Source organism: Rhinoraja longicauda, chromosome 1 (assembly GCF_053455715.1).
Source record: "Rhinoraja longicauda isolate Sanriku21f chromosome 1, sRhiLon1.1, whole genome shotgun sequence".
Classification (NCBI taxonomy): Eukaryota; Metazoa; Chordata; class Chondrichthyes; order Rajiformes; family Arhynchobatidae; genus Rhinoraja; species Rhinoraja longicauda.
In genome coordinates this window covers 56,951,073-56,978,265 of record NC_135953.1, presented here as the reverse complement: position 1 = coordinate 56,978,265, position 27,193 = coordinate 56,951,073, and the positions used below count along the sequence as shown (strand labels likewise).

At 41.1% G+C, this 27,193-nt stretch overlaps 1 protein-coding gene across 4 annotated transcripts in view; it reads right to left on the bottom strand.

Moving 5' to 3' along the window:
- Positions 1-27,193, bottom strand: part of mtmr7b (myotubularin related protein 7b) — an 80,682-nt gene that overhangs the window by 35,369 nt on the left and 18,120 nt on the right. For 2 of the 4 annotated variants that reach the window (XM_078397852.1, XM_078397863.1), the window contains exons 2-9: positions 26,702-26,807; positions 23,150-23,272; positions 14,718-14,880; positions 12,140-12,297; positions 9,122-9,250; positions 8,130-8,264; positions 2,973-3,105; positions 11-120 (exon numbers count right to left, since the gene is read on the bottom strand). In XM_078397852.1, coding sequence (XP_078253978.1) covers positions 11-120; positions 2,973-3,105; positions 8,130-8,264; positions 9,122-9,250; positions 12,140-12,297; positions 14,718-14,880; positions 23,150-23,272; positions 26,702-26,755 — 1,005 coding nt within the window. In that variant the 5' untranslated portion in view covers positions 26,756-26,807. The remainder of the gene's footprint in view (positions 1-10; positions 121-2,972; positions 3,106-8,129; positions 8,265-9,121; positions 9,251-12,139; positions 12,298-14,717; positions 14,881-23,149; positions 23,273-26,701; positions 26,808-27,193) is intronic. The other 2 variants (XM_078397873.1, XM_078397883.1) reach the window with 2 other exon arrangements.

The following is a 27,193-nucleotide window of genomic DNA, read 5'->3' as shown; positions in this document are numbered from 1 at the left end:
ATTTACTTACTTTTGCAATAAATATACCCGCGTCCATGATGGCTTTAATGTGTTTCAACCAGCCCGAATTCTCCAAACCCCAGAGAAAGTCACTCATTGAAGGAGATCTAAGCTCACAGACTGAAAAAGATTACAGAAATGTCTCATAAATATTGAATTGTATGATCTGTACATCAGCAAACCAATATGTTGCACTTTAAAATGAAAATGTATAATGCAGCTATCAGATGTTGACAACAGTGTCAGCAACTAAATGGAACTAGATAAAGAAAGCATCTTGCATGCTTACCTCTCCATTTATAAAGATTTTATAGGGTGAATATCATGAGCCTTACATCTCTTATTAAATCTGATCAAGTGTAATGAGACAGGATTAATTAATGATCTCATACAAACAGATCCTCTGGGGAAGAGTGAACATAACATGATAGAATTTTACACTCAGGTTGAGAGTGAGAGACCTACACTTGTAGCTTAAAAGCAACTACTTTGCTATGAATGTAGAGCTGGCAAATGAGGATGGGGAAATAGATCAAAAGTAAACAGGAGTTAAGCAGTGATGGATAATTAAAGAAAGATTTCATAATTCTCAAGCTATATCCCACTCATATATAAAGACTAGGAGAAACATATCTATCCTTAACTAAGCAAGGGAGTTAGGGTGTTATTATATGAAAAGAAAAGACAATAATATTGAGAAGATTAATAGTTAGCTTGAAAACTGAGTAGAGTTTACAAATAATTTTAGAAAAAAAACAAAGAATGACCAAAGAGAGAGAAATTAAATACATATATAAATGTATTAAATACACACATATGTGTGTGTGTGTGTGTGTGTGTGTGTGTGTGTGTGTGTGTGTGTGTGTGTGTGTGTGTGTGTGTGTGTGTGTGTGTGTGCGTGCGTGCGTGCGTGCGTGCGTGCGTGCGTGTGTGTGTGTGTATTTAAATACATATATAAATCTAGTTGCCAGGACTAGAGGGTCGGAGCTATAGGGAGAGGTTGAGTAGGCTGGGTCTCTATTCCTTGGAGCACAGGAGGATGAGAGATGATCTTATAGAGGTGTATAAAATCATGAGTGGTATAAATCGGGTAGATGCACAAGAGTCTCTTGCACAGAGTAGGGGAATCGAGAACCAGAGGACATAGGTTCAAGGTGAAGGGGAAAATATTTAATAGGAATCTGAGGGGTAACTTTTTCATACAAAGGGTTGTGGGTGTATGGAACAAGCTGCCAGAGAAGGTAGTTGAGGCAGGGACTATCCCAATTTTTAAGAAACAGTTAAATAGGACAAGTTTGGAGGGATATGGACCAAACGCCAGTAGGTGGGACTAGTGTATCTGGGACATATTGGCCCTGAATGCTGGGGGAGGGTGATAATAATATCAAATTTCAGAGACAAATACATAACAATTAATTTATGGATTACACCTAGGTAAGTATAGTTAAGAATTAAATATGCACAGAAGTTAGCTTCAGGCTAGAATAACATACAACTGAAAATTCCAGACCACTGGAAAGATATTAGATGTTAATCCTTAAACAGCACCATTTAATGGCTAAAATTTTTTTTTTTAATTAACTTAAATAAAATTACACTTCTATACTCTAATAATATCTAATTTCTGCTTATTTTGAAACTCAAAAAATAGTTGATAAATGTCAGCACACAGCAGAGAGATAAGATAAAACACTAAGCTAAATCCTGTCCAATTGCAAAAACATAATTCCTGCTGGATGAGTATCAAGTGTTTGCTTTGTAACAAAAAAACACTATCTATTTGACATTTCGAATAAGTTTGCTAAACTTCTAAATGCAAGCTTGTTAGAATCCAAAGTTCCTGAGAGATTGGGATGGCAATTTCATTTCAAAAGAGATTGTAGAGGTTTGGATTAGTCAAAGAGAAAGGCAAGATTTTTTCCAGCCTGTCAACAAGTTTATCTTATTGTGCATATAATGGAATACCGTGTACTGATAGTTCCATTAAGCGAGAGGGTTGCATTCTTGCAATGGACGTTCCTTCACCAGAAGAGCATGATAACATGTGCATTGAGCAATTAAACAATGGCAAAATGTGCAGCAGGCCCCACACCTACTAAACATTAACGTTCTGCCCATTGCCTACTGGGAGAGACATCCTTAAGAGTCAACCAAATGACTATTCATCGTGTTTAAGCCAAGACAGTTGGCTAACGACCTCTCACAGAGGCCGGTGTATCTCTGGGATTCCCTACCCCAGATGTCGTGGAGGTGAGACCATTGGGAGCATTTAAAAAGGAAGCAGATAAATTTTTAAAAGATCATGGAACTAAGGTTATATAAGAAAATAACTGCAAATGCTGGTACAAATCGAAGGTATTTATTCACAAAATGCTGGAGTAACTCAGCAGGTCAGGCAGCAACTCAGGAGAGAAGGAATGGGCGACGTTTCGGGTCGAGACCCTTCTTCAGACTGAGGTTGATGGTTAATTGACAGAGAAGTGGTGCTGAAGCCTAGGCAGCTCAACCATGATCATACTTAATGATGGCTAGGCCAGTGGGGCAAAATAATCTACTCCTGCTCCTATTTTCATCAGCCATGATGGTATTGAATGGTGGGGCAGGCTTGTGGGGCCAAATGTTTTTATGACTACTTTACCTGAGGAAGCATCACCGAAAAATCTAGCCCTGTTTGTAATGAATAAAAGTACATTTGTCATAGGGATCTGTACTGAACAACTGTTCAGTTCATTTCCTAACATAGGGTGCCATGTCTCAGTTTCCTTCTCACCAAACTTCTACTAAGGTTAGCAACATGGGCACAAACCATGAAACAAATTTGGGGCAGTCTCAACAAGGATGGCTAACTTCCAAACAAATTACAGCATCTACCCATTACAAATTAAGATTCAACATTAAAGAACAGAATGCCATGATTGTCTCAGCAGGATTTCATAATGCAAAAGGCATTCATCCTCACAGTAATGATTTACCATCCAGCAGCTTTTGTAGGCTATTTCTCATCACATGTATGTTTTCTATTCCTATGAACTGAAACTTGATATTGGAGTAGTTGTCTTCATTTTCGTATCCTTTTCCTGCTGCTCGGTTTGCCATAGCGTTTAGCTGGAGAAACAAAATTGAGTGAGGAGATTTAGACAATCTCAAGACATATCACTCCAGCATTGTATTTTGTACTTACAACTTGTTAAATCTTCGATTAAAAGAACGAAATGTCCTACATTTCTGATATGGTCAATCTTTTGATTTTAAATAAGTCACCTTAAAATATATTTACTTACAATTGAGTTAATTAGATTGTTTTAATGTAAATAGGAACAAAATTAAACTTGAGTCTGAAGAAGGGTCTCGAACCAAAATGTCACCCATTCCTTCTCTCCAGAGATGCTGCCTGGCCTGCTGAGTTACTCCAGCATTTTGTGTCTACCTGCCCATTATACATTCCTCACCCAGTTCCACCTATTGCCTAGGAAGGAACTGCAGATGAAGGTTCATACCAAAGATAGACACGAAGTGCTGGAATAACTCAGCGGGTCAATCTAAAGAAGGGTTCCAACCCGAAACGTCACCTATTCCTTTTCTCCTGAGATGCTGCTGAGTTACTCTAGCACTGTGCCAATCTCCACCTATTTCCTGCCAGTCCATGCCTCAACTCTCCCCCTCATAGACAATAGACAATAGACAATAAGTGCAGGAGGAGGCCATTCGGCCCTTCGAGCCAGCACCACCATTCAATGTGATCATGGCTGATCATTCTCAATCAGTACCCCGTTCCTGCCTTCTCCCCATACCCCCTGACTCCGCTATCCTTAAGAGCTCTATCTAGCTCTCTCTTGAATGCATTCAGAGAATTGGCCTCTACTGCCTTCTGAGGCGGAGAATTCCACAGATTCACAACTCTCTGACTGAAAAGGTTTTTCCTCATCTCAGTTCTAAATGGCCTACCCCTTATTCTTAAACTGTGGCCCCTTGTTCTAGACTCCCCCAACATTGGGAACATGTTTCCTGCCTCTAACGTGTCCAACCCCTTAATAATCTTATACTCTCTACACTCTCAGTCTTAGTGCAAGGTCTCAACTTGAAATGCCAACCAACTATCTGTTTATACGGAGTTTGTACGATCTCCCAGTGACCGTGTGGGTTTTCTCCGGATGCTCCAGTTTCCTCCCACATTCCAAAGACATACAGGTTTGTAGGTTAATTGGCTTTGGTAAGTTGTAACATTATCCCTAGTGTAAAGGATAGTGTTAGTGTATGGGGCTGATCGGTGGTCAGCACGGACTCGGTGGGCCGAAGGGCCTGTTTCTACCCTATATCTGTAAAGTTTAAATCTGCCCCCACAAATGTTGCCTGAAACATTGAGTTCCTTCAGCAGTTTGTTTCTCACTCCAGACTGCAGCATCTGCAGTCTCTTGAGTCTGCAGTGGTTGGTGCTGCTTTCCACATGTTGCATGGTAAAGATCACATCCATTGGGACTCTTGATCAATGGAATTTACCCTGGTCTTCAGCTTCGGGGGTACATCGGTCATTAAAGATTATGGTTGCCATGACTTTCCCTGTGGCAGAGAGCGGGAAAACTCTTCTGTCATTACTGCTGCAAAACATGTCTCCTGACCTTGCAGATTCCTATTCACAATTAAGATTCCTCTGAGATAACCTTCCTCGTCGTCCCCAGGTGAGGAAGGAGGGGTCATGGATTCAACCCGAGTCAGCAATATAACAGCAGACAAACAAGTGAATCAATTCCCTCAATTTAACTTTTTTTTTTGCAAGAAACGCATATGTGGGAGAAGCTATGACAATTTTGAGACAGAAATATATCATGGACTTGGGTTATTGAACTAGTCTCCTGCTACATGCTTATTTGGTAGTTGGTTCTAACATAGGACTGAATATCTGGAAGGCTTATCGTGGGTGGTTAATCATTTCTTTTCCACTACAATCCAAAACGTTTCCCCTCTTAACTCCTATCCTCATTTAAACACTTGGAATTTGGATTCCTGCTTGATCCAGGCTGGAAGAATTGAATATCCATTGACCTGGAGGGAATGGTTTGATAACAACAGTATTTGAAAAATTCGAAAGGAATGCTTTAAAAATATTTACTCAAAATGTATCTGTTGCAAATAAGCACACAGGTTATCTCAGAGCCTATCATTCCTCCTCCAGTTATAATTGCTCTTTTAACCAATACTGTTTAGCACACAACCTTTTTAATCACCCTCCATAACATGGAATATTGATCTACCATTCCTGAACAACTTCATACCACAGCAATTAATGGCATCAGTCTCATCCTCCCACTTGCCTATCTGTGCCATCACTTCACCACCATTATTTTTATAACTCGCTGTATTAAAAATGTCGCAATTAAACACTATTATACGTTTTCCTCCAGCCTCCATTTCCTTTGCATTCCATTCTCTCTGACAAAACTACCTTCTGCATCTAATTTAGCTGCTGAAACAAATATCAAATTTCACAAGGTAATGGTGGCTAAATATGAACATGCAAGGCTGAATTCATGTTTGAAAACTAGCACTATTTTGGCTATATTTAATTAGTTTTGATACAACTACATGCAGGATATATATATTTTCACGTTGCTTTTTAGCTACTTGAGAACAACAAAAAATAAAGGCTTCAATCATGTGCCATTAGGGTTTATAGTATTATTTTTTCATGTAATCTGCATGTGAATGAACATGAGGATGTTGCCAGAACTTGAGGGCCCAAGCTACAGGGAGAGGTTGGGCAGGCTAGGATGGTATTCCAGGGAGTGTAGGAGGATGAGAAGTGATCTGAAAGAGGTGTATCCTGAGGGGAATAGATCGGATCGATGCACATAGTAGGGAAATCAAGAACCAGAGGACATAAGTTTAAGGTGGTTTAAGGAGATTTAATGGGAATCTGAGGGGCAAGATTTTCACACAGAGGCGGTGGGTATATGGAACAAGCTGCCAGAGGAAGTGGTTGAGGCTGAAACTATAACAACATTTAAAAGACATTTGTGCAGGTATGTGGATAGGAAAGGTTTTTAGGGATATGTGTCAAATGTGGGCAGGTGGGACTGGTGTAGATGGGGCACCTTGGTCAGCATGGGCAAGTTGGGCAGAAGGGTCTCTTTCTGTGCTCTATGGCTCTATGAGTGGGAAGCAACATCCCATGCATATTGACTGATAACTAAAATGTAAGTTGAACTCGGGAATGTAAAAAGGGACTGTGGCATTACTGGAATTGCTGCCATCCACATAGCCAGTTGGAGATACAAGAGAAAGTATGTAGGCATATTTCTGAGAATCAAAAAATGACAATCCGTGAGAGGAGGATATTTCAGCTATTCTAACATTAAGTGGTAAGGTGACAGACGACAGGGATAATAGAGGTGCCATTCTTAAACAGCAATCAATTGAACCTTTTCAATCAGGGATAAATGACAGGGATTGGTACTAGATTTAGTATTAGTAAATAACCCCGTAGCTAGTGGAAAAAACAGTAATGGGTTTGCATTTGGAGGCAGCAAAAAAGGCGTCAAAGTGCAGCTGGTAGAGCTACTGCCTCACAGCACCAGGGACCAGGGTGTGATCTTGACTTTGGATGCTATTTGTGTGATGTTTTCATGTTCTCCCTATGACCCAATGGGCTTTTTCCTGGTGCTCTGGTTTCCTCCCACATCCCAGATATGTGTGTTTTTAGGTTAATGGTCTCTATAAATTGCCCCTGGTGTAGTGGGAGTGAATGCGAATTTGGGATAACATAGAACTAGTGTGAAAGGATGTTCGATGGTTGGCGTGGACTCAGTGGGCTGAAGTACCAGTTTCCATGCTGTATCTTCCAATCAATCAATAATAACATGAAAAGGGACCAAGATAGACCAGAAATAAATATTTTAAATTGGCCACTGCTAATTTTAGATGTGATTTAGAAAATAAAAAAAGGAAATGAAGGGAGCACTTAGCAATTTAAGCAGAATTTGTGAAAGAAAAAGTCTTAACTTTTCAAAATGAAGATCATTTATTTCTTACTACATCTGATCTGATCTGCAAAGTATTTCCTACTTTTTTAGTCTTATTTCAGATTTCAAGCATCTGCAACCTTTTGAACAAAAGTGGACTTAAAACTGTTACTTGAAGTGAATCACTGTCAGGTCAAATATGTTCTCTTAATAGAAAAGGGGGAACTTCAAATTTTGACACCCATGGATGCCAAGGAACATATGTGGAAGGTAGATCATGACAAATTAAAGGGGTATTTGGAAGCTCGACTGTACAATAACCAGGAATAAGTATAGAAGGTGCAGCAGTGAAATTATAAAAATAAATTGGGTAGCCCAACAGGGTACATGAATATAATATTTGCAGGTAAAATCAAGAAAAGCCCAAAGTATTGTGCATAGGTCTGGTCACCATGATATGGAACATGGAAATAAGAGAGAGAGTGCAGAAGAGAATTAGGAGGATGCTGCCAAGATTAGAGAATTTTAGTTACAAAGAAAAAACGCTGCTTGGATTGTTTTCTTGGGAGCAAAGCAGGTTGAATATAAGTGTACAAAATCATGAGAGACTCACTGGGGGGGGGGGGGGGGGGAGTTACTCCAGCAACTTGTGTCAGATTTTCTTCTATACCTGAGTCAGAGAGTGGTGAAGGTGTGGAATTCTCTGCCTCAGAAGGCAGTGGAGGCCAGTTCGTTGGATGCTTTCAAGAGAGAGCTGGTTAGAGCTCTTAAGGATAGCGGAGTGAGGGGGTATGGGGAGAAGGCAGGAACGGGGTACTGATTGAGAGTGATCAGCCATGATCGCATTGAATGGCGGTGCTGGCTCGAAGGGCTGAATGGCCTACTCCTGCACCTATTGTCTATTGTCTATTGTCTATTGAAGCAAGGATCATGCAACGTTGATCCTTTCAACCATAGCCATTTGACCCCTTTTCTTCTCATAGAAGAATCAAGATCAAGCTGACTGCAGGGTCTGAATCTCTTTGCTTTCAGTCAGAACTCCACAAAAGCCGAGGATTACAATAAGGTCTTCCATGGTTTGCAAGATACTCCATTCACTAGATAAAATGTATCAGGGAACTATTAGAATGAAGAATTCTTACAAGAGTTTGCTGCACAGTAAAGGCTGTTTACCTTTGGCCGGGTATCAACAACATACAAGAAATCACTTCCTGGATTTGACTTCCTGATGGCCTGTAGCATCTGTTCATCCTCAAGGCACCGAGCACTGAAACCTGATAGAGGCTGGCTGCTTCTACAAATAGCAGCCTAGACACAGAAAAGAACAGCAGATGAAAGAATGCATTTCGTAATCTTTTCCCACTTTCCAACCCAAATTTCTGTTTCTGTACTATTCATTTGGGCTAGTTCCTTACCAGAGCAATGGAAATTTAGTTCCGCTGCCCTGTTCTATCTTAATATGTATGTAATTAAATAATTATGTAATTATATTTTTTTATAAACATTCAAATATCAAAGGAACAACCACTACAAATTCTTTGTTGGCCCCACCTCATTGGTAGGCTCAAGGGTCTGCTTCCATACTGCATCTCTCCGTGTCTTTGATTTACTTTTAAGTCTCAAAATGAAGACCTTTCTCATGCATAACAATAACTTTAAATTGCGAATTCCAATTCCCTGGTTACCCAATTTAGGAAATATTTTGTCCTTGTTAAAGTCTTCTCTACCCATTGCTTCACATCCTCCAAGTGAAATAATGCCAAACAGTTCCTTGGAACAGAAGTTTATTATCCATCATATTAACCTATTATAACAGTATACAGTGGGTGCCTTTAATCGATCTATAGCGGGATACCCAAGCTTCTCATTATAGTCTCAACTGTACTTGCAAGACTTCATTCTCAATTTGCCCCTGCATTCTATGGACCAATTTATAATATTTACAACTTAAGTCTTGGCTTAATTTTTTTAATCCCTAAATGTTTCTGTTCAGCAGTCACTTTAGACCAATCTTATATTTCCTCCACCAAAAAAGTATTACTTCAAACTTATATGCATGCAAGTTCACAGCACAATTCAAACATTCTCTCTGATGCAATATATGGTGAAAGCAAATTACGATTTGAACATTCTTTTTAAATTAAACATTAAGAAACTGCACATACATTGTTATCTTGGCAGAAGTAACTTAGAACAGGAAAGCGTCCCCTGCTCCTGAATTTAGAGCTGCCAACTATAACTGGTATAGAGGCTGACTTTGGCACATACAGTTCTGCGGGATATGTATCACAAACCTGTGACGAGAAAAGAATTTAACAATGACCAGAAGTAAAACAGTTGCTACAGATATTACAGCTTTTTACAATAAATATGCTTCAGGAATAAATATCAAAAGCACCAAATGGCTTCAATATTCTTATATTAAAAATTAAGTGAAATCTTTTCAATTAGACGCATCAACACAAACTCATAATACCACAAAATTTGCAAAATACTTACGCTGAAAATTTTAGTTCACATCAGAACATGGAAATACATTTCTATTGTTTGAATCTTTGGAACATTATACAATGTACACAATACTCTAGCATGAAGTATTTAATGAAAACTAGCAGGTTTTTTTATTCAATGCCATAAAACATTGAAAAAAATATGCTCAGCACCATTGACAACATCTATTACACAATTTTGCCGATAGAATCATCTCTTTCCCATCAGTTGGTAATGTTTCTAATAAGCAAATTATCACTTAGAAACATATACCTTCTGTAGGGGCTTGTTGGCAATTGTTGGGGGTAGTCTAGAATTGACAGAATTAGTTTATTTTAAATGGGATTAACTGCTTGTGAATGGGTCTGCTGAACACAATGGCAAAAATAGCTTGTGAACTTAAATTTACAAAAGATAAGAAGTGAACGTTGAGTGTCCAGTGTCTTTTGTCTGTTAGTTATGTTCAGTCTTTAGTTCCTAAGTTCATAAGTGATAGGAGCAGAATTAGGCCATTCAGTCCTTCAAGTCTACTCTTCCATTCAATTATGGCTGATCAATCGCTCCCTCTCAACCCCATTCTCCTGCCTTCTCCACATAACACCTGATACCCATACTAATCAAGAATCTATCTATCTCTGGCTTAAAAATATGCATTGACGTTCTCCACAGCCTTCTGTGGCAATGAATTTCACAGATTCACCACACTCTGACTAAAACAAATCCTCATTCCTAAAGGAATGTCCTTTTATTCTGAGGCTATGACCTCTGGTCCTAGACTCTCCCACGAGTGGAAACATCCCATCCATATCCACTCTAACCAAGTCTTTCACTATTTGGTAAGTTTCAATGAGGTCCCCCCTCATCTTTCTAAACTCCAGGGAGTACAAGATCAGCGCCGTCAAACGCTCATCATATGTTAACCCTCTCATTCCTGGGATCATTCTCATAAACCTCCTCTGGACCTTCTCCAGAGCCAGCACATCCTACCTCAGATATGGTGCCCAAAATTGCTCATGATACTCCAAATGCCATCTGACCAGCACCTTATAGAGACTCAGTATTGCATCCCTGTTTTTGTGTTCTAGTCCTTACTACCAATTCGACTTGCAAATTAACTTTTTGGGAATCAGCAATTCCAAGTCCCTTTGCATCTCCGATTTCTGAATTCTCTCCCCATTTAGAAAATAGTCTACGCCTTTATTCCCACTACCGAAATGCATGACTCCACACTATGCCACGCTGTATTCCATCTGCCACTTCTCTGCCCACTCTCCCAACCTGTCCAAGTCATTTTGCAGAGTCCCTGCTTTCTCTGCACTACCTGCTTCTCCACCTATCTTCATATCATCTGCAAATTTGGCCACAAAACCTTCGATCCCCTCTTCCAAATGATTGATATACAACGTGAAGTGTAGCGGCCCCAGTATGGACCCCCGTGGAACTCTGCTAGTCACTGGCAGCCAACCAACCAGTAAAAGCCCCCTTTATCGCCAATCTTTGCTTCTGCCAACCAGCCAACCTGCTATCCATGCTATTTTCTGCCCTTTGATAACATGGGCTCTCACCTTCAGCAGCTTCATGTGCAGCACCTTATCAAGGGCTTTCTGAAAATCTAAGTAAACAACATCCACTGACTCACCTTTGTCTGTCCTGCTATTTACTTCCTCACAGAATTCCAATAGATTCATCAGGCAACATCTACCCTTCACAAAACCATGCTGAATTTGGCCTATTTTATCATGAATTTCTAAGTACTCAGAACCTCATCCGTTATAATGGACTCTAAAATCTTACCAACCACTGAAGTCAGGCTCACCAGCCTATAGTTTCCTTAGTTGCAACTCCATCATTACTTTGTTTTGTTCGTTATGGTATGTTCAACTTTAGTTAAGGTCTGCAGATATTTTAATGCTTTGCTCTGTGCCTCAATAAAAGGTTTTAAAACACTGCGACTGAACTCGGCAAAAAATTGAGAATTCAGTGATCCAACACCTTCCATGTATCAATTTTATGTCTTGGTCCACTGAGAATAGAGCCAGAGGCTGGAAAATGCAGTTTTCATATCTCACCCAGTCCCATCATATACATTTTTCCTCTTGGTCTGTACTTACCAAGTTCCAAGCAGAGGAAATATTCAGATATATTACTTACATAGGACATGCTACCAATGAACAAGTCTAGGACCATTGGTGCAAGGCTATAAGTAGTCCCATTGTTAAAAGATAACATCTCTCGAAAGGTACACTTAGGTGTGGGGAATTTTTTGGATGAATATTGTGGGACAGCAGGAACATTCATCTCCTTCTCTCCAAATATTTTTCCAACACACAACTAATTCACAAGTTTCAATCTTAATGCCATGCTAAGGAATTCCTCGCTTCTGACAAGCTTCCTGTGCGTGCAATGTTCGGGAGTGGAAAAGTGGCAGCTTCCCAGCGATACTGAAATCAGGATCGATCCTCTGAACAGACCGAATTCCTCAGCAAGGATTTCAAATGATTTCTTCATCTCTATCTATTCAGAGGTTTTTTCATTTATATCTTCATTCATATAAATTAAATTGTTGAATTTGTACTGAACTTGCTCACAGGCTCAATGCTGTAACATGTATTAAAAGATTTAGTAATCCAGCTTCTAACAAATAGAATCTCTTTTTCAATTCAGACACATAGCAAATCGGTCAGTAAACTTACACCGTATTCTCTGTTTACATGAGAAACCTGCCAAAAGCTGTTAGGTAGTCCCATGCGATTATATTCAGCTTTGAGATATGTCAGTTTCCATCCTCTTGCTCTCTCATCTTTTCCTTGTTTTGGATTAAATGAGAAGCAATATAGTTCTTCATAGTTAACTGAAAATTGCACAAAAACACAAAACAGAATCACAATTTACTTTTATATTCATTCATGCTCCTTTAACTATTTTTTCAATGGAATCACCAAAGTTAATAAATCTTCAACAATGTCACTAAAATTAAAAACAAAAAGAATTCCCACAAGATCATCATATTTTCCATGACTTCATTCTGACAAGTTTGCATTGATAAAGTGCAAAATTCTTTCAAATTGCATTTTATATTTTCATACTTCATATTTTCTTACAGTGTAGAATGTGGTCTTAATGCACATCAAGACTATGCTGGCTTTCTGAGTGATCCCATTAATCTAATTTTCCCATCTATCTCCGTGTAACATATTCCCCCACAATCACCATTAACACCAACGATCCAAACAATTCTCCTATTACTCCAAACTTAAGGCAACTTGCAGCAGCCAATTTAATAACTAGCACTTCTATGAGATGTGAGAGGAAGCCGGAGAATGCAACGCAGTCCAATGGAGAACATGCAAACGCCACACAGACAACAGAAGAGACCAGGATCGATCCCAGGGTGCTGGTTTTGTGAGACAGCTGCACTAGCTTCAAATCTACAATGCCATCATTATGATTAGCTCAACTTATTTTCTGTGTATTATAACTGCAAATCAAAACCAAAATGTACAGCTTCCTAAAGAGGTTTCATGAATGTGCATTGTTGAACATTGCATTTTGGTACATATAAAGTATGTAACAATGAAAGATGCACAGAACCAGTGAACCTAGCTCAATGGCTTTGTAATGCCAATTTGTAACCTGGAACATCTCACATTAAACATTTTCAACTTGAAATCGTTTTGTTTTAACATAAAAACATTTTGGGGGAAGTGATGCAATGCACTGTATGCTGTGTAATGTCAAAATAGCCACAACAGTACTGTAAAAATGTGGACAGAAAAATGCAATCAATAGAAATGTTCAATATTTGTCACAATGTAGATCAAGGAATGTGAAAAACAGTTGCAGAAGACAGCCTGTGTTTTTCAGTGCACGTCCAAATAACATAGGCCTACAGATATACAATCAAAATGCTGATAAACAAACATGCAGCATGCCTCACATTAACCATGAATCTTGTTCTATGTTCACTGCTCTGAGCAATGGTGCATTGTCCCTATTATAATTAAAGACAATTCAGTGATACTGACTTAATGCAATATAATGTAAAGGTCTGCAAACACTGAAATCAGAGGATGGGGATAACTAATATTTCAGACAGGGCTATTAAGCAAGAATTCCTATTTATCTATTGAGATAAAAATAAAGGTCAGAATCTTGGAGCATAACAACAAAAGCTTTCAATTGCATTGGTAGCTTCTTAGTGTAACTACCTTTAGATTATTCTTCCAAATGCAAGCTTCCACGTGCACCCAATGCACATGACAGTAATTAAAACCAAGCAAAGATTGCTTCTGGCACAGCGGGAGAATCTCGCCGATGTTTAAAGCAATATTCCATTATTCCAACTCCTGAATTGAAGCTCAGTGTTTTAGGTCTTACTTTGTTGACCAGGAACCTCAAGTCACCTTTATTTTAAAAGACTAACCTGGCATCCAAAGTGTAGGTCAGTTAAAAGATGCTATGTAAATAAAAACAAAGAATAAACTCCTAGTGCCAAAAGTTAAAAATCTAGAAATACATGAGAGATCACAGAGAAGAAAGTGCCTTAAAATTTCTGATGAGCCACTAAATAGCCAGAGTACCCACCTCCTTACCTACCCTAGTGATCATTTCATCTTAAACCCCAGGAAAAGTCTTGTGTCCTCATTTAGTCATTTACAGCATTCCCTCTTTATCTATTAGTTTTCTGAAAAAAGTCTGTCTTGGACACATCATTCTCGATAAAGGTCCTGACCTATTTTGAAACCATATGGATTGGCATTTTTCATTTTCCAAATACCAGTTAATTGGGGATCAGAATGTCCAAAAGATCCACCATTGCTGCAAGGGAAAACTATAATTCCCTTTTGAACAGGCATATGGATATACAGACGTTGCATAGGGGAAAAAAATCATTTTTATCTTACTGCTCCTTATAATTTGGTCATAATTTAAAGAGAACAATTACAGAAACATTGTTTATATCAGCAGAGAAACATTCAGTAATAAGATCATTGATTGTAAAAGTTCAATGGGTACTGTATATCTTACTTACTGTCATAATTCTGCAATGGTTTTACACTGCATTAGATTTCCACTTCCACTATATGCATCTCTGCACACATATATGCAGATTTTTTTAAATTTTCTATCACAGATGTTTTGCTAGTATTTTAAATTCTCTAGAACAAGCTCATTTATTACCTAAATTCAGACCTTGATTAAATATAAGAATCTTTTGTTTTCCGTATCACAGGTTCTACTCAAAGTATACTAATCAAGTAGGAAAGTTACCTGGACGCGATAAACGAATTAACGAAATGTAAATATCATGGCAGTCTCTTTCTTGCGAAATGATAAACTGGATGACCTGGAAATTCTTGCAGCGAATAAGTAGTGAACACCCTGTTGCAGTTGTTGCTTGCTTTTCCACTGCACAGATCTGACTATGAAGTACCTGGTGCAGAAATTAAAGAAATAACACATATCTATGCCATTTTTGTTCCTCCTTTTGAAAAACAGAAAATAACCAAAGCTGAGTAGAAATTTGCTGTGACCAAAAATATAATCAACATTTATGTATTTTTACTAATGTTCCTTTTAACTTGGTGTTATCTGAAAACCTGAATATTTCTTAATTCCATCATTAAAATCTTGCACATGTGGTGAAGCTCTGAAGACCCAAAAAAGATACACAACAGAAAAACAAAACCTGCAACTCTAATTTGAGTCTTCTATCTTAGAACAAATTATTAACCCGTATCACGAGGTTAACTCCAATTTAAATGATTTTATTTTTGTTAATCTTTGCTAATCTTTTAAGGAGAACCTCATCAAAGTCCACAAACATGGAGAGAATGTGTTTGAAAGCTCCCCCATCCACCACACTAATAACCTCCTTACAAAAATGGTGCAGATAGCCAGACATTATGAACCTCCAAGTTCATACTTAATTAAGAGAGATGGATAGATATTAGATATTAAGAGAATCAAGGGATTTAAGCTCAATGCAGGGAAATCATATGAGATGAAGGATAAGCCATGATTTTATTGCAGGAGTCTCAAATGGTCCACTCTTCATTCAATTTCCTACGTTCCTATACTGAGAATCTTTGATTTGTTATTTTTGTTCAAGTGTTCAGTTACTCTCTCTATAAAGCGAGAGTAGTTATCTAGCACAGCTGTTGCTAGACCCATAATAGCCGGCTGTTGGAGAGACTCTCACTCTCTCCACCCAACTACTGATTCTAGGTCCATTCTTAAACAGTGAAATAACATTTGCCATTTTCCAATTCAAAAGGTTTACATCTCTGAAGCAAAAGACTGGAAAGTTATGACTAAAGATAGTGCAATTCCATCAACTATATATATTTAAAATGTTACGGCATTAAATAGGTTCTGAAGGTGATGAGCTCATATCAGGGATGAGCCTGATATGGTCATTCAAACAGCTGACAGCAGTAAAAATCTGGTCTGACAAGTTCTGCTGTAGCATTAGGGCGACAACACGAATGCAATATGATGAACAGCACAAAAGAAATGGAACAGTCACCTTTCAGAATTTCAGTTTGAGTAAACCCAGACTTGCTTGTTCTCGTGCGATTCTTTGTGGACATTCCACGATAGGAATGGTTCACAAAGGAAGCTTGATTTTCTTCAGCTCGTTAAACAATTTGATGATAGCAACAATTCAACAATATTACACCCAACTTTGAGCAGAACAGAAGCTGATGTAATTGGATATGCAGGGAATGGAGAGATATGGCTCACATGCAGTCAGAGGACATTAGTTCAACTTGACATCATGTTCGGCACAGACATTGTGGGCTGAAGGAACTGTTCCTTACTGAAGGAAGTGCTATACTGTTCTATGCTCTATGTTCTAAATACTCATCAGGATCTTAATGTCTACAATGTCTGCCTCTTCTTCCAAGACATCACAATATGCTTAGTCAAAGTGGAAGAGTGCCTTAAAAGACAGGGGGGGAGAGCTAGATACAGGGAGAGAATTCCAGAGCATAGGACCTTGAATGCTGCAGCAAGTCACAAAAGATGAGAAATAAAGTTGAGCAACGCAGTTATCTCAAGGAATTAAAAGGGATGAAAGAGATTACAGAGATAAACAATGGAAAGATTTGAAAACAAATGTAAGAATGTTTTTATCAATTTTCATTGATTAACCAGGAATCAACGAACAGTAAGCTTTGGCACGAGGGGTGAATAGAACTTGCTGCTAGTTGGAATTTGGATGATGCTGTTCACAAGAGTAAAATATGGTGAGAATGGCCAGGTTTACACTGGAATAGTCATATCTCGTTGTAACAAAGCTTTGAGAAAGGGTCTCATCACCAAATGATCTTAAGCAAATGCAAAGAGTGGGGATAAATGGGTCCCTTTCGGAATGGCAGGCAGTGACCAGTGGGGTACCGCAAGGTTCGGTGCTGGGACCCCAGCTATTTACGATATACATTAATGACTTAGATGAAGGGATTAAAAGTACCATTAGCAAATTTGCAGATGATACTAAGCTGGAGGGTAGTGTGAATTGTGAGGAAGATGCAATAAGGCTGCAGGGTGACTTGGACAGGTTGTGTGAGTGGGCGGATACATGGAAGATGCAGTTTAATGTAGATAAGTGTGAGGTTATTCACTTTGGAAGTAAGAATAGAAAGGCAGATTATTATCTGAATGGTGTCAAGTTAGGAGGAGGGGATGTTCAACGAGATCTGGGTGTCCTAGTGCATCAGTCACTGAAAGGAAGCATGCATGTACAGCAGGCAGTGAAGAAAGCCAATGGAATGTTGGCCTTCATAACAAGAGGAGTTGAGTATAGGAGCAAAGAGGTCCTTCTACAGTTGTACCGGGCCCTGGTGAGACCGCACCTGGAGTACTGTGTGCAGTTTTGGTCTCCAAATTTGAGGAAGGATATTCTTGCTATTGAGGGCGTGCAGCGTAGGTTCACTAGGTTAATTCCCGGAATGGCGGGACTGTCGTATGTTGAAAGGCTGGAGCAATTAGGCTTGTATACACTGGAATTTAGAAGGATGAGGGGGGATCTTTTTGAAACATATAAGATAATTAGGGGATTAGACACATTAGAGGCAGGAAACATGTTCCCAATGTTGGGGGAGTCCAGAACAAGAGGACACAGTTTAAGAATAAGGGGTAGGCCATTTAGAACGGAGATGAGGAAGAACTTTTTCAGTCAGAGAGTGGTGAAGGTGTGGAATTCTCTGCCTCAGAAGGCAGTGGAGGCCAGTTCGTTGGATGCTTTCAAGAGAGAGCTGGATAGAGCTCTTAAGGATAGCGGAGTGAGGGGGTATGGGGAGAAGGCAGGAACGGGGTACTGATTGAGAGCGATCAGCCATGATCGCATTGAATGGCGGTGTTGGCTCGAAGGGCTGAATGGCCTACTCCTGCACCTATTGTCTATTGTCTATTGTCATAGTCAGACAATATTGTAATGGTACAAAAAGGTAGCTCGAATGATGACACAGAGTTCTGGATGAAAGCTCGGTTTTGGATCAAATACAATATCAAGGCTGTAAAAAGGAATGGTTCACTTTCAGCGAAGTTGCTAAGTGAAGGGTGGAGTCTGTGGCCAGAGAACTGTTTACTCAGGGATTGATAAATGACCTATTTTAGATTAAATTAAGATATATTTCTACTTAGTCATTACAATTTATAGGTTGCAAACTTACTCAAAATGTTTATGGCAGAGTGGAGATGAGTTTCACTAGGGTCTCAAAAATCTGATTGAGATTTTTGAATATGTGACCAAAAAAGTTGAGGAGGGCAGAGCTGTAGACGTTGTATATACAGATTTGAGCAAGGCATTTGACAAGGTTCCACATGGTAGGCTGTTCTGGAAGGTTAGATTGCTTGGGATCCAAGGAGAGATAGCTGAATGGATAGAAAATTGGCTTCATGAAAGGAACCAGAGGGTGATGGTGGAAGGTTGCTTCTCAGACTGGAGGTCTGTGACTAGTGGTGTACCTCAGGGTTGGTGCTGGGCCCTTTGCTGTTTGTCATCTTCATCAATGATTTTGATGAAAACTTACAACGTATGATTGACAAGTTTGCAGATTACGCTAAAGTGGGTGGTATTGTAGATAATGAAGGTGATGGTCAAAAATTGCAGTGGAATCTTGAGCGGTTGGGCAGATGGGCTGAGGAATGGTTGATCAAATTTAATGGTTGATCGAATTTAAGACAGAGAAATGCGAGGTGCTGCATTTTGGGAAGTCCAACAAAGGCAGGCCTTACCCAGTGAATGGTAGGACTCTGGGGAGTGTTGTAGAGCAGCGGGATCTAGAAGCGCAGGTACAGAGTTCCTTGGAAGTAACATCATAGATCGATAGGCTGATCCAAAAGGCTTTTGGCACATTGGCCTTCATCAGTCAGAGTATGCGATGCGATGTGTGGGTACCAGCAGGCCCTCGCTCTGACTCTGCCGCATCTCCGGGCTTGACTCACCCAGACCTGCAATGAACCCCAACTGTACCTCATTCTACACCAGATCCACACCCTCAACAAACACTTCCTCGCCTATCTGGACTCTACCAAAGATCACAAGCTTGCCCACCTCCAGACCGGTCGGTCCCTCCACCGAAACTCCTCGACTCGACCGCCCGCAGGCCCGTGGCTCCACCGCTGGACTGTGCCGCCTGCCCGAACACCACGAGGCCGCGATTGCCACCACGAGGAGCAGCGCCAACATCCACCGCCTCTCCGACCTTCACTGCCTTCCCAGCCAAACCCAGGCCCGGACCACCGACACTGCCGTGGCTGCCGACTCTCACCGCCTCCCTGGGGACGCCGCTGTCGCCGACCTTCACTGTTTCCCCGGGGCCAACGATACTGCTGCCGCCAACCCATATCTCTACTCCAGCCCCCCACACGGGCCTCCACCAGCGACTCCACCGACCCTCGCCTCTCCACCGCCCACCAGCGGGCCAGAGCCGTCGCCTCACCTGAGTTCCAGGCCCAGCACCAGGACCACAGCCTCCATGCTGCAGACCCCAACAGCATGTGGCCTGACTCTGCTGGGTCCTACTGCTCCCCCCCCCTTCCTACACTGAACGTCAGTAATGATGGGTCTTACTAGTTTTACTACCATCTCAACAAGTTTTGGGTCAGCCACAACAGAGAGCTTTTCTTCCATCGCCTCCGCCTCTGTGCCTTTTTCTAAGGGAAGGAGTCCTCACCACCCAGTGATGACCCTTCTCCCGTCTCTATGTCACCCTCCTCTTGGACTCCCCAGAACGGCCTTCTACCCTCTTTAGATCTCTTTACTTCTAACTGCCGTCGTGACATCAACCGTCTCAACGTTTCCACTTCCCTTACCTACTCTAACCTCACCCTCTCTGAACGTACAGCCCTCTGCTCACTCTGCAGCAACCCTGACATTATAATCAAACCCGCCGACAAGGGAGGTGCTATGGTAGTCTGGAGTGCTGACCTCCACTGGGCTGAGGCCAGGAGACAACTCTCAGACACCTCCTCCTACTTATCCTTGGACCATGATCCCACAGATGAGCACCAGGCCTTAATCTCAAACACCATTACTGATTTAATCACTTCTGGCTGTCTGTCCTTCACAGCCTCCAGCCTTATCGTTTCCCTGCCCTGCGCAGCCCGTTTTTACTTTCTCTCCAAAATCCACAAACACAACTGCCCTGGCAGACCCATTGTTTCTGCCTGCTCCAGTCCCATGGAAATGATTTCCACATACCTCAACTCCATCCTATCTCCCCATGTCCAATCTCTCCCAACCTATGTCTGAGATACCTCATATGCCTTTCATCTCTTTAATGACACGCTTTCCGAGCCCCCATTCCCTCATCTTTACTGTGGACGTTCAGTCACTCTACTCCTCCATCCCCCACCAGGAAGACCTAAAGGCCCTCCATTTCTTCCTCGACTGCAGAACCATCCAATTTCCCTCTACTAACACTCTACTACGCCTAGCGGAGCTGGCCCTCACCCTCAGCAACTTCTCCTTTGACTCCTCCCACTTCCTACAAGTCCAAGGCGTAGCCATGAGCACTCACATGGGCCCCAGCTATGCCTGCCTCTTTGTAGGGTACGTTGAACAATCCCTGTTCCAGGCGTACACTGGCCCTATCCCCGAACTCTATATCCGTTACATTGATGACTACATTGGTGCTACCTCCTACACCCATGCAGAACTCATGGGCTTCATCAACTTCACCACCAACTTTCATCCTGCACTCAAATTTACTTGGGCCATTTCCAACACCTCCCTCCCTTTCTTGTTCTCACAGTTTCCATCACAGGAAATAGGCTATTGACTGATGTCTATTACAAACCCACTGACTCCTACAACTATCTTGATTACACTTCTTCCCACCCTGCTTCCTGCAAAGACTCTATCCCCTACTCCCAATTCCTCCGTCTACGCCGCATCTGCGCCCAAGATGAGGCGTTCCATACTAGAACATCTGAGATGTCCTCATTATTTAGGGAATGGGGGTTCCCCTTCCCCCATCATAGATAAAGCCCTCGCTCGTGTCTCCTCCCCCTAGTCGCAACAGAGATAGTCCCCCGAGTCCTTACCTTCCACCCCATCAGCCCTTGCATACAACACATAATCCTCCAAAATTTCTGCCATCTTCAACGGGATCCCACCACCAGCCACATTTTCCCATCTCCACCCCTTTCCGACTTCCACAGAGACTGTTCCCTCAACAACCCCCTGGTTAACTCATCCCTTCCCACCCAAACCACCCCCTCCCCAGGTACCTTCCCCTGCAATCGCAGAAGATGCAACACCTGTCGCTATATTGTACCTCCTCCCTCAACTCTGTCCAGGGACCCCGACAGTCCTTTCAGATTAGGCAGAGGTTCACTTGCACCTCCTCCAACCTCATCTACTGTATCCGTTGTTCAAGATATGGACTCTTGTAAATCAGCGAGACCAAACGCAGACAGGGCGATCGTTTCATGGAACACCTTCGCTCAGCAAGCCTGAACCAACCTGATCTCCCGGTTGCTGGACACTTTAATTCTCCTTCCCATTCCCACACAAACCTTTCTGTCGTCGGTCTCCTCCATTGTCAGAGTGAAGCTAAGTGCAAATTGGAGGAACAGCATCTCATATTTTGCTTGGGCAGCTTACAACCCAGTGGTATGAATATTGATTTCTCTCACTTCAGGTAGCCCCGGCATTCCCTCTCTATCCCTCCCCCACCCAGTCGCACTAGCTTCTCATTTTCACTTTATCATCCTTTATCATCCATGTTTCCTTTATCATTATTACTTTTTTACATATCTTTCTTTCGTTGTTATTTATCTCTCCACACCACCGTCTATATCTCTCGTTGCCCTTATCCCTAACCAGTCTGAAGAAGGGTCTCAACCCGAAACATCACCCATTCCTTCTCCAGAGATTCTGCCTGTCCCGCTGAGTTACTCCAGCTTTTTGTGTCTATCTTCGGTTTAAACCAGCACCTGCAGTTCCTTCTTACACATATTAGATATAGAAGTTGGGAGGTGATGTTTCAGTTGTATAAGACATTGATGAGGCCACATTTAGAGTATTGTTCAGTTTTGGTTACCATCTTATAGGAAAGGTGTTGTCAAGCTGGAGAGGGTGCAGAGAAGATTTACAAAGATGTTGCCAGGATTCAAGGTCTGAGCTACAGAGAGAGATTGAGCAGGCCAGGACATAATTCCTTGGAGCACAGGAGGATGAGGGATGATCTTTTAGAGGTGTACAAAATCATGAAAGGAATAGATTGTGTGAATGCACAGTCTTAGTAGAATCGAGAACCAGCAGACATAAGTTGAAGGGAAGGGGGAGAAAGATTTCATATAAACCCAAGGGGTAACTGTTTTTTAAATGGAAAGGTTGGTGGGTGTATGAAACAAGCTGCCGGAGGAGGTAGTTGAGGCAGTTACTCTCATGACATTTAAGAGACATCTGAACAGGTACATGGATAAGAGGTTTAGAGGATTATGGGCCAAGCATGGGCAGGTGGGACTAGTGTGGATGCCACAAGTTGGTTGGCGTGGGCAAGTTGGGCTGAGGAACTTTTTCCACACTGTATGACTCCATGAACTTCCTGTGATTTTGACTGCTTTTACCAAGAGACAGAATGTGAATGAGGGAGCGAAGGATAAATGCTTGAAAGACACTGAAAACAATGGCTAAAAGAAGGGAAGAAAAGCCAGAACTGTAGATTTCCTGGCTAGTGTAGTGATGAAAATGGATTCAAGTGAACATAGTTTTCCAGCATTTTGTGATAGCAGCACGGTAGCGCAGCGGTAGAGTTGCTGCTTTACAGCGAATGCAGCGCCGGAGACTCAGGTTCGATCCTGACTACGGGTGCTGCACTGTAAGGAGTTTGTACGTTCTCCCCGTGACCTGCGTGGGTTTTCTCCGAGATCTTCGGTTTCCTCCCACACTCCAAAGACGTACAGGTATGTAGGTTAATTGGCTGGGTAAATGTAAAAATTGTCCCTAGTGGGTGTAGGATAGTGTTAATGTACGGGGATCACTGGGCGGCACGGACTTGGAGGGCCGAAAAGGCCTGTTTCCGGCTGTATATATATGATATGATATGATATGATACCTTCAATTTGTACCAGCATCTGCAGTTATTTTCCTACATAGTTTTATCCTGCTGGTGATAAGTAGCCAAATGAGCAGAATACAGAAAACTTTAAATAGTCACAGCATCTGAAAGCCAAATATAACCTACCCAGGTTTCCTTCCGAGACTCAGACATATGTTCCACAAAAATTAAGTGCGTTGCTGTCAGATATAATGAACCAACTGATGCCTTCTTCAATAAGACTCCATCCAACAAACGGACATTTTCAACCTAAAAACATAAATAGTTCAGTGCAAAAAATCTCAAATAAAGTCTAGACGTAAAGTCATACTGAATAATGAAATGACATAGGAAGTAAGCCGTGACTTTTAACAGTCCTAGAAGAGCTGTGAATGAAAGAAAATATTTATGGTACATTCAAATCCCACTTTGTTCTTCAGTCAAATAATATCAGCTGACCGTCAGTCATCCTTATCTGCAGAACAGAGAATTGTACTTGCAATTAAGTTATTCATAATAGTAATTAAAGCGATTAGGTTCTTTGTCTACCTAAGGGGACAAAGTTATTACATGCACAGATGGCAATATAACTTACTTGTCAGTAAACTAAACCATCTGTGTGTATTGCAGTTTTTATGAAGAGTAATTCAAAATCTTAAAAACCTGAAAAATAATGTACCTATGTGAAGACAATCTCAAAACTAAACAATTTAACACCACATGCACTTAATTTAAAGACATCATGTGTAAATGTAATTATAAGGTAGGACCATTCTGCCTGTTTCACAATGCACAACAAACTTCAGGTGCTTTCACCTGGAACATAAAACAAATTGCTAGAGGAATTCAGCATCCCTGGAGGCAAAAGGAAAGCAGCATCTTTGGAGACGAAAGGACTTTCTCTTTGCCTTCACAGATACTACCTGACCTCCTGAATTTATCCATTGACTTGTTATTTGCTCTTTACTACACATGTTTATGGTACCATTTGAATCCACTGATGCGGTACCATTTGAATCTTCTGGAATTTTTTGAGGATGTGACAAGTAAAGTGGATGAAGGAGAGCCAGTGAATGTAGTGTATCTAGACTTTCAGAAAGCCTTTGATAAGGTCCCACATGGGGGATTGGTGAGCAAAATTAGAGTACATGGTATTGGGGGTAGAGTGCTGACATAGATAGAGAATTGGTTGGCAGACACCAAGCAAAGAGTAGGAATACACGGGTCCTTTTCAGAATGGCAGGCAGTGGCGAGTGGAGTGCTGCAAGGCTCGATGCTGGGGCCGCAATTATTTACAATATATATGAATGATTTGGATGATAGAATTAGATGTAACACTAGCAAGTTTGCAGATGATGCAAAGCTGGGTGGCAGTATGAACTGCGAAGAGGATGTTAGAAGGTGACATGGTGACTTGGACAGGGTGAGTGAGTGGGCAGATGCATGGCACATGCAGTATAATGTAGATAAATGTGAGGTTATCCACTTACCAGGCAAAAACAAGGAGGCAGATTATTATCTCAATGGTGTCAGATTAGGTAAAGGGGAAGTGCAACGAGACCCGGGTGTCTTTGTACACCAGTCACTGAAAGTAAGCGTGTAGGTACAGCAGGCAGTGAAGAAAGCTAATGGCATGTTGGCCTTCATAACAAGAGGATTTGAGTAGAGGAGTAAAGAGGTCCTTCTGCAATTGTATAGGACCTTGGTGAGACCACATCTGGAGTATTGTGTGCAGTTTTGGTCTCCTAATCCGAGCTATTGAGGCAATGCAGCATAGGCTCACAAGATTAATCCCTGGGACTGCGGGACTGTCATATGAGGAAAGATTGGAAAGACTGGGCTTGTAATCACTGGAGTTTAGAAGGATGAGAGAGGATCTTATAGAGACGTATAAAATTATAAAAGGACTGGACAAGCTGGATTCAGGAAAAATATCCCCAATGTTGGGGGGGTTCAGAACCAGGGGCCACAGTCTAAGAATAAAGGGGACGACATTTAAAACTGAGGTGAGAAAAAACCTTTTTCACCCAGAGAGTTGTGAATTTGTGGAATTCTTTGCCACAGAAGGCAGTGGAGGCCAATTCACTGGATGGATTTAAGAGAGAGTAAGATAGAGTTCTAGGGGCTAGTGGAATCAAGGGATATGGGGAGAAGGCAGGCACAGGTTGCTGATTGTGGATGATCAGCCATGATCACAATGAATGGCGGTGCTGGCTCGAAGGGCCAAATGGCCTCCTCCTGCACCTATTTTCTATGTTTCTATGTTTTCATGTGTTCGTAACCTAACAATCATTGTCAGGCAACTTTTGTTTTACACTTTTTTCTGAAATTCACAGTTTAGCTGATAATATCTCACATCAACAATTAGAAAAAGCATCAAGGTAGAGCTAATTACAATTGACCAGAAAATGATCATCCTTCATTGTGTCTCATGTTTGTGCTCACTCAGTTTTCCAAAGCTCTGCCAGGCCAGAAATTCTTTTGATTTCAAACCATCATCAAGGACACAATGAAACCTTTTAAAGCATTCTTAACAATCTAGCAATAAATCTCACTTCCGAAAGAAGTGGCAAACATATTTTTACAAGGAGAGGATAAAAGATAATAATGGGCAAACTCAGGGCCTAACAGACTATAATTGTTATTATTGCACTATTATTGATTGATTATTGTTGTGTGCGTATATATATATATATATATATATATATATATATATATATATATATATAAACAAACTCTCGTGTTTGTTTGTTTGTTCCTGTACTACAGCCAAAACGGTACACAACAGCGCGACAATTTTAGGCCCACCTTACTCACCGTTATCCCTTTAGTGCTAATGGAAGTTTCATTGAAATTGTTGTTATATTTTAAAAGTTATTCACATTTTAAAGTTTAAATCTATCTCCTAGGGGGGGAGAGGGAGGCAGGGAGGGGAATGGAGAGAGGGGGGAGGGAGGGGAATGGAGAGAGGGGGGAGGCAGGGAGGGGAATGGAGAGAGGGGGGAGGCAGGGAGGGGAATGGAGAGAGGGGGGAGGGAGGGAGGGGGGAGAAGAGAGGATAAGGGGGATTGAGGGGGATGGAGTGGGGGGGGGAATGGGGGAAGGGGGAGGGGAAGTGGAGGGGAGGGAGGAGGGAGGGGGGGAGGGAGGCGGGGAGGGAGGCGGGGCGGGAGGCGGGGAGTGAGGGGGGAGAGGGTAGTGGGGAGAAGGTGCTGCACCAATGCAGGAGGTTTGGGCCCAACGGGTCCACTTGGTCTAGTATATATATATATATATATTTATATATATATGTGTGTGTGTATATATATATATATATATAAATATATATAAATATATATATAATATATATATACACTGAACCAACCTTTTTACTTGTTTTCTATATTCTTTACATGTACCATGTTTACATATTCTGTTGTGCTGCTGCAAGTAAGAATTTCATTGTGCTATCTGGAATATATGACATTAAAACACTTTTGACTCTTGAACTCACAATTGAACTTCTGGCAACAGCTCATCCACAAATTTTGCGTGGTCGTTGAGGGAAACCGGAAAGTCAAAGCGAACTAGATCTATGAAATATGGCTTTCCTGGGTTACTGCAATATTTGTGATGACTATTCTCCCAGGATAAGAAATGTAGAATTAGCATCAACATTTCTTTTTAAAAAAATTGGAGCAACGTTAGTTTTGAAAATACCTCAGTTCCACAGATCCAACGATAAAAATGGTTGCATTCAAATTCATCCTTCATGAGATCAGAGAAGTGCAATGTGTCATTCGTGACTCAATAGGAGATTGTCTCTCTACCAGCAGATCAAAAGAGTGGATTAAATGCATGAAGCAATAAATCAATCCCACAGACCACTCATGGTGCTAGGTAAAGATTTTTTTTTTAAATAGAGCAGCACCACACAATTCAATGCAACTTCTGTTTAAAATTGAACTTCTGAGTTGGTGCATCTTAAAGAAGAAACACCCAAATATTTAAGCACACAATATTTGAATGAAATTTTGCCTTTTACATTACATAAGGCAAACACGTTTTCCATAATAACTAAAGGCATTGTAAGTTTAAAAAAACAGTGCTTCGTGACTTTGCACAAGGGACAATAAATATGCTTAGAGGCTAAGTAACTACCCAAGGGTTAACACTGCACTTGGTTGTGCTGACCATTATGAAATATAATAG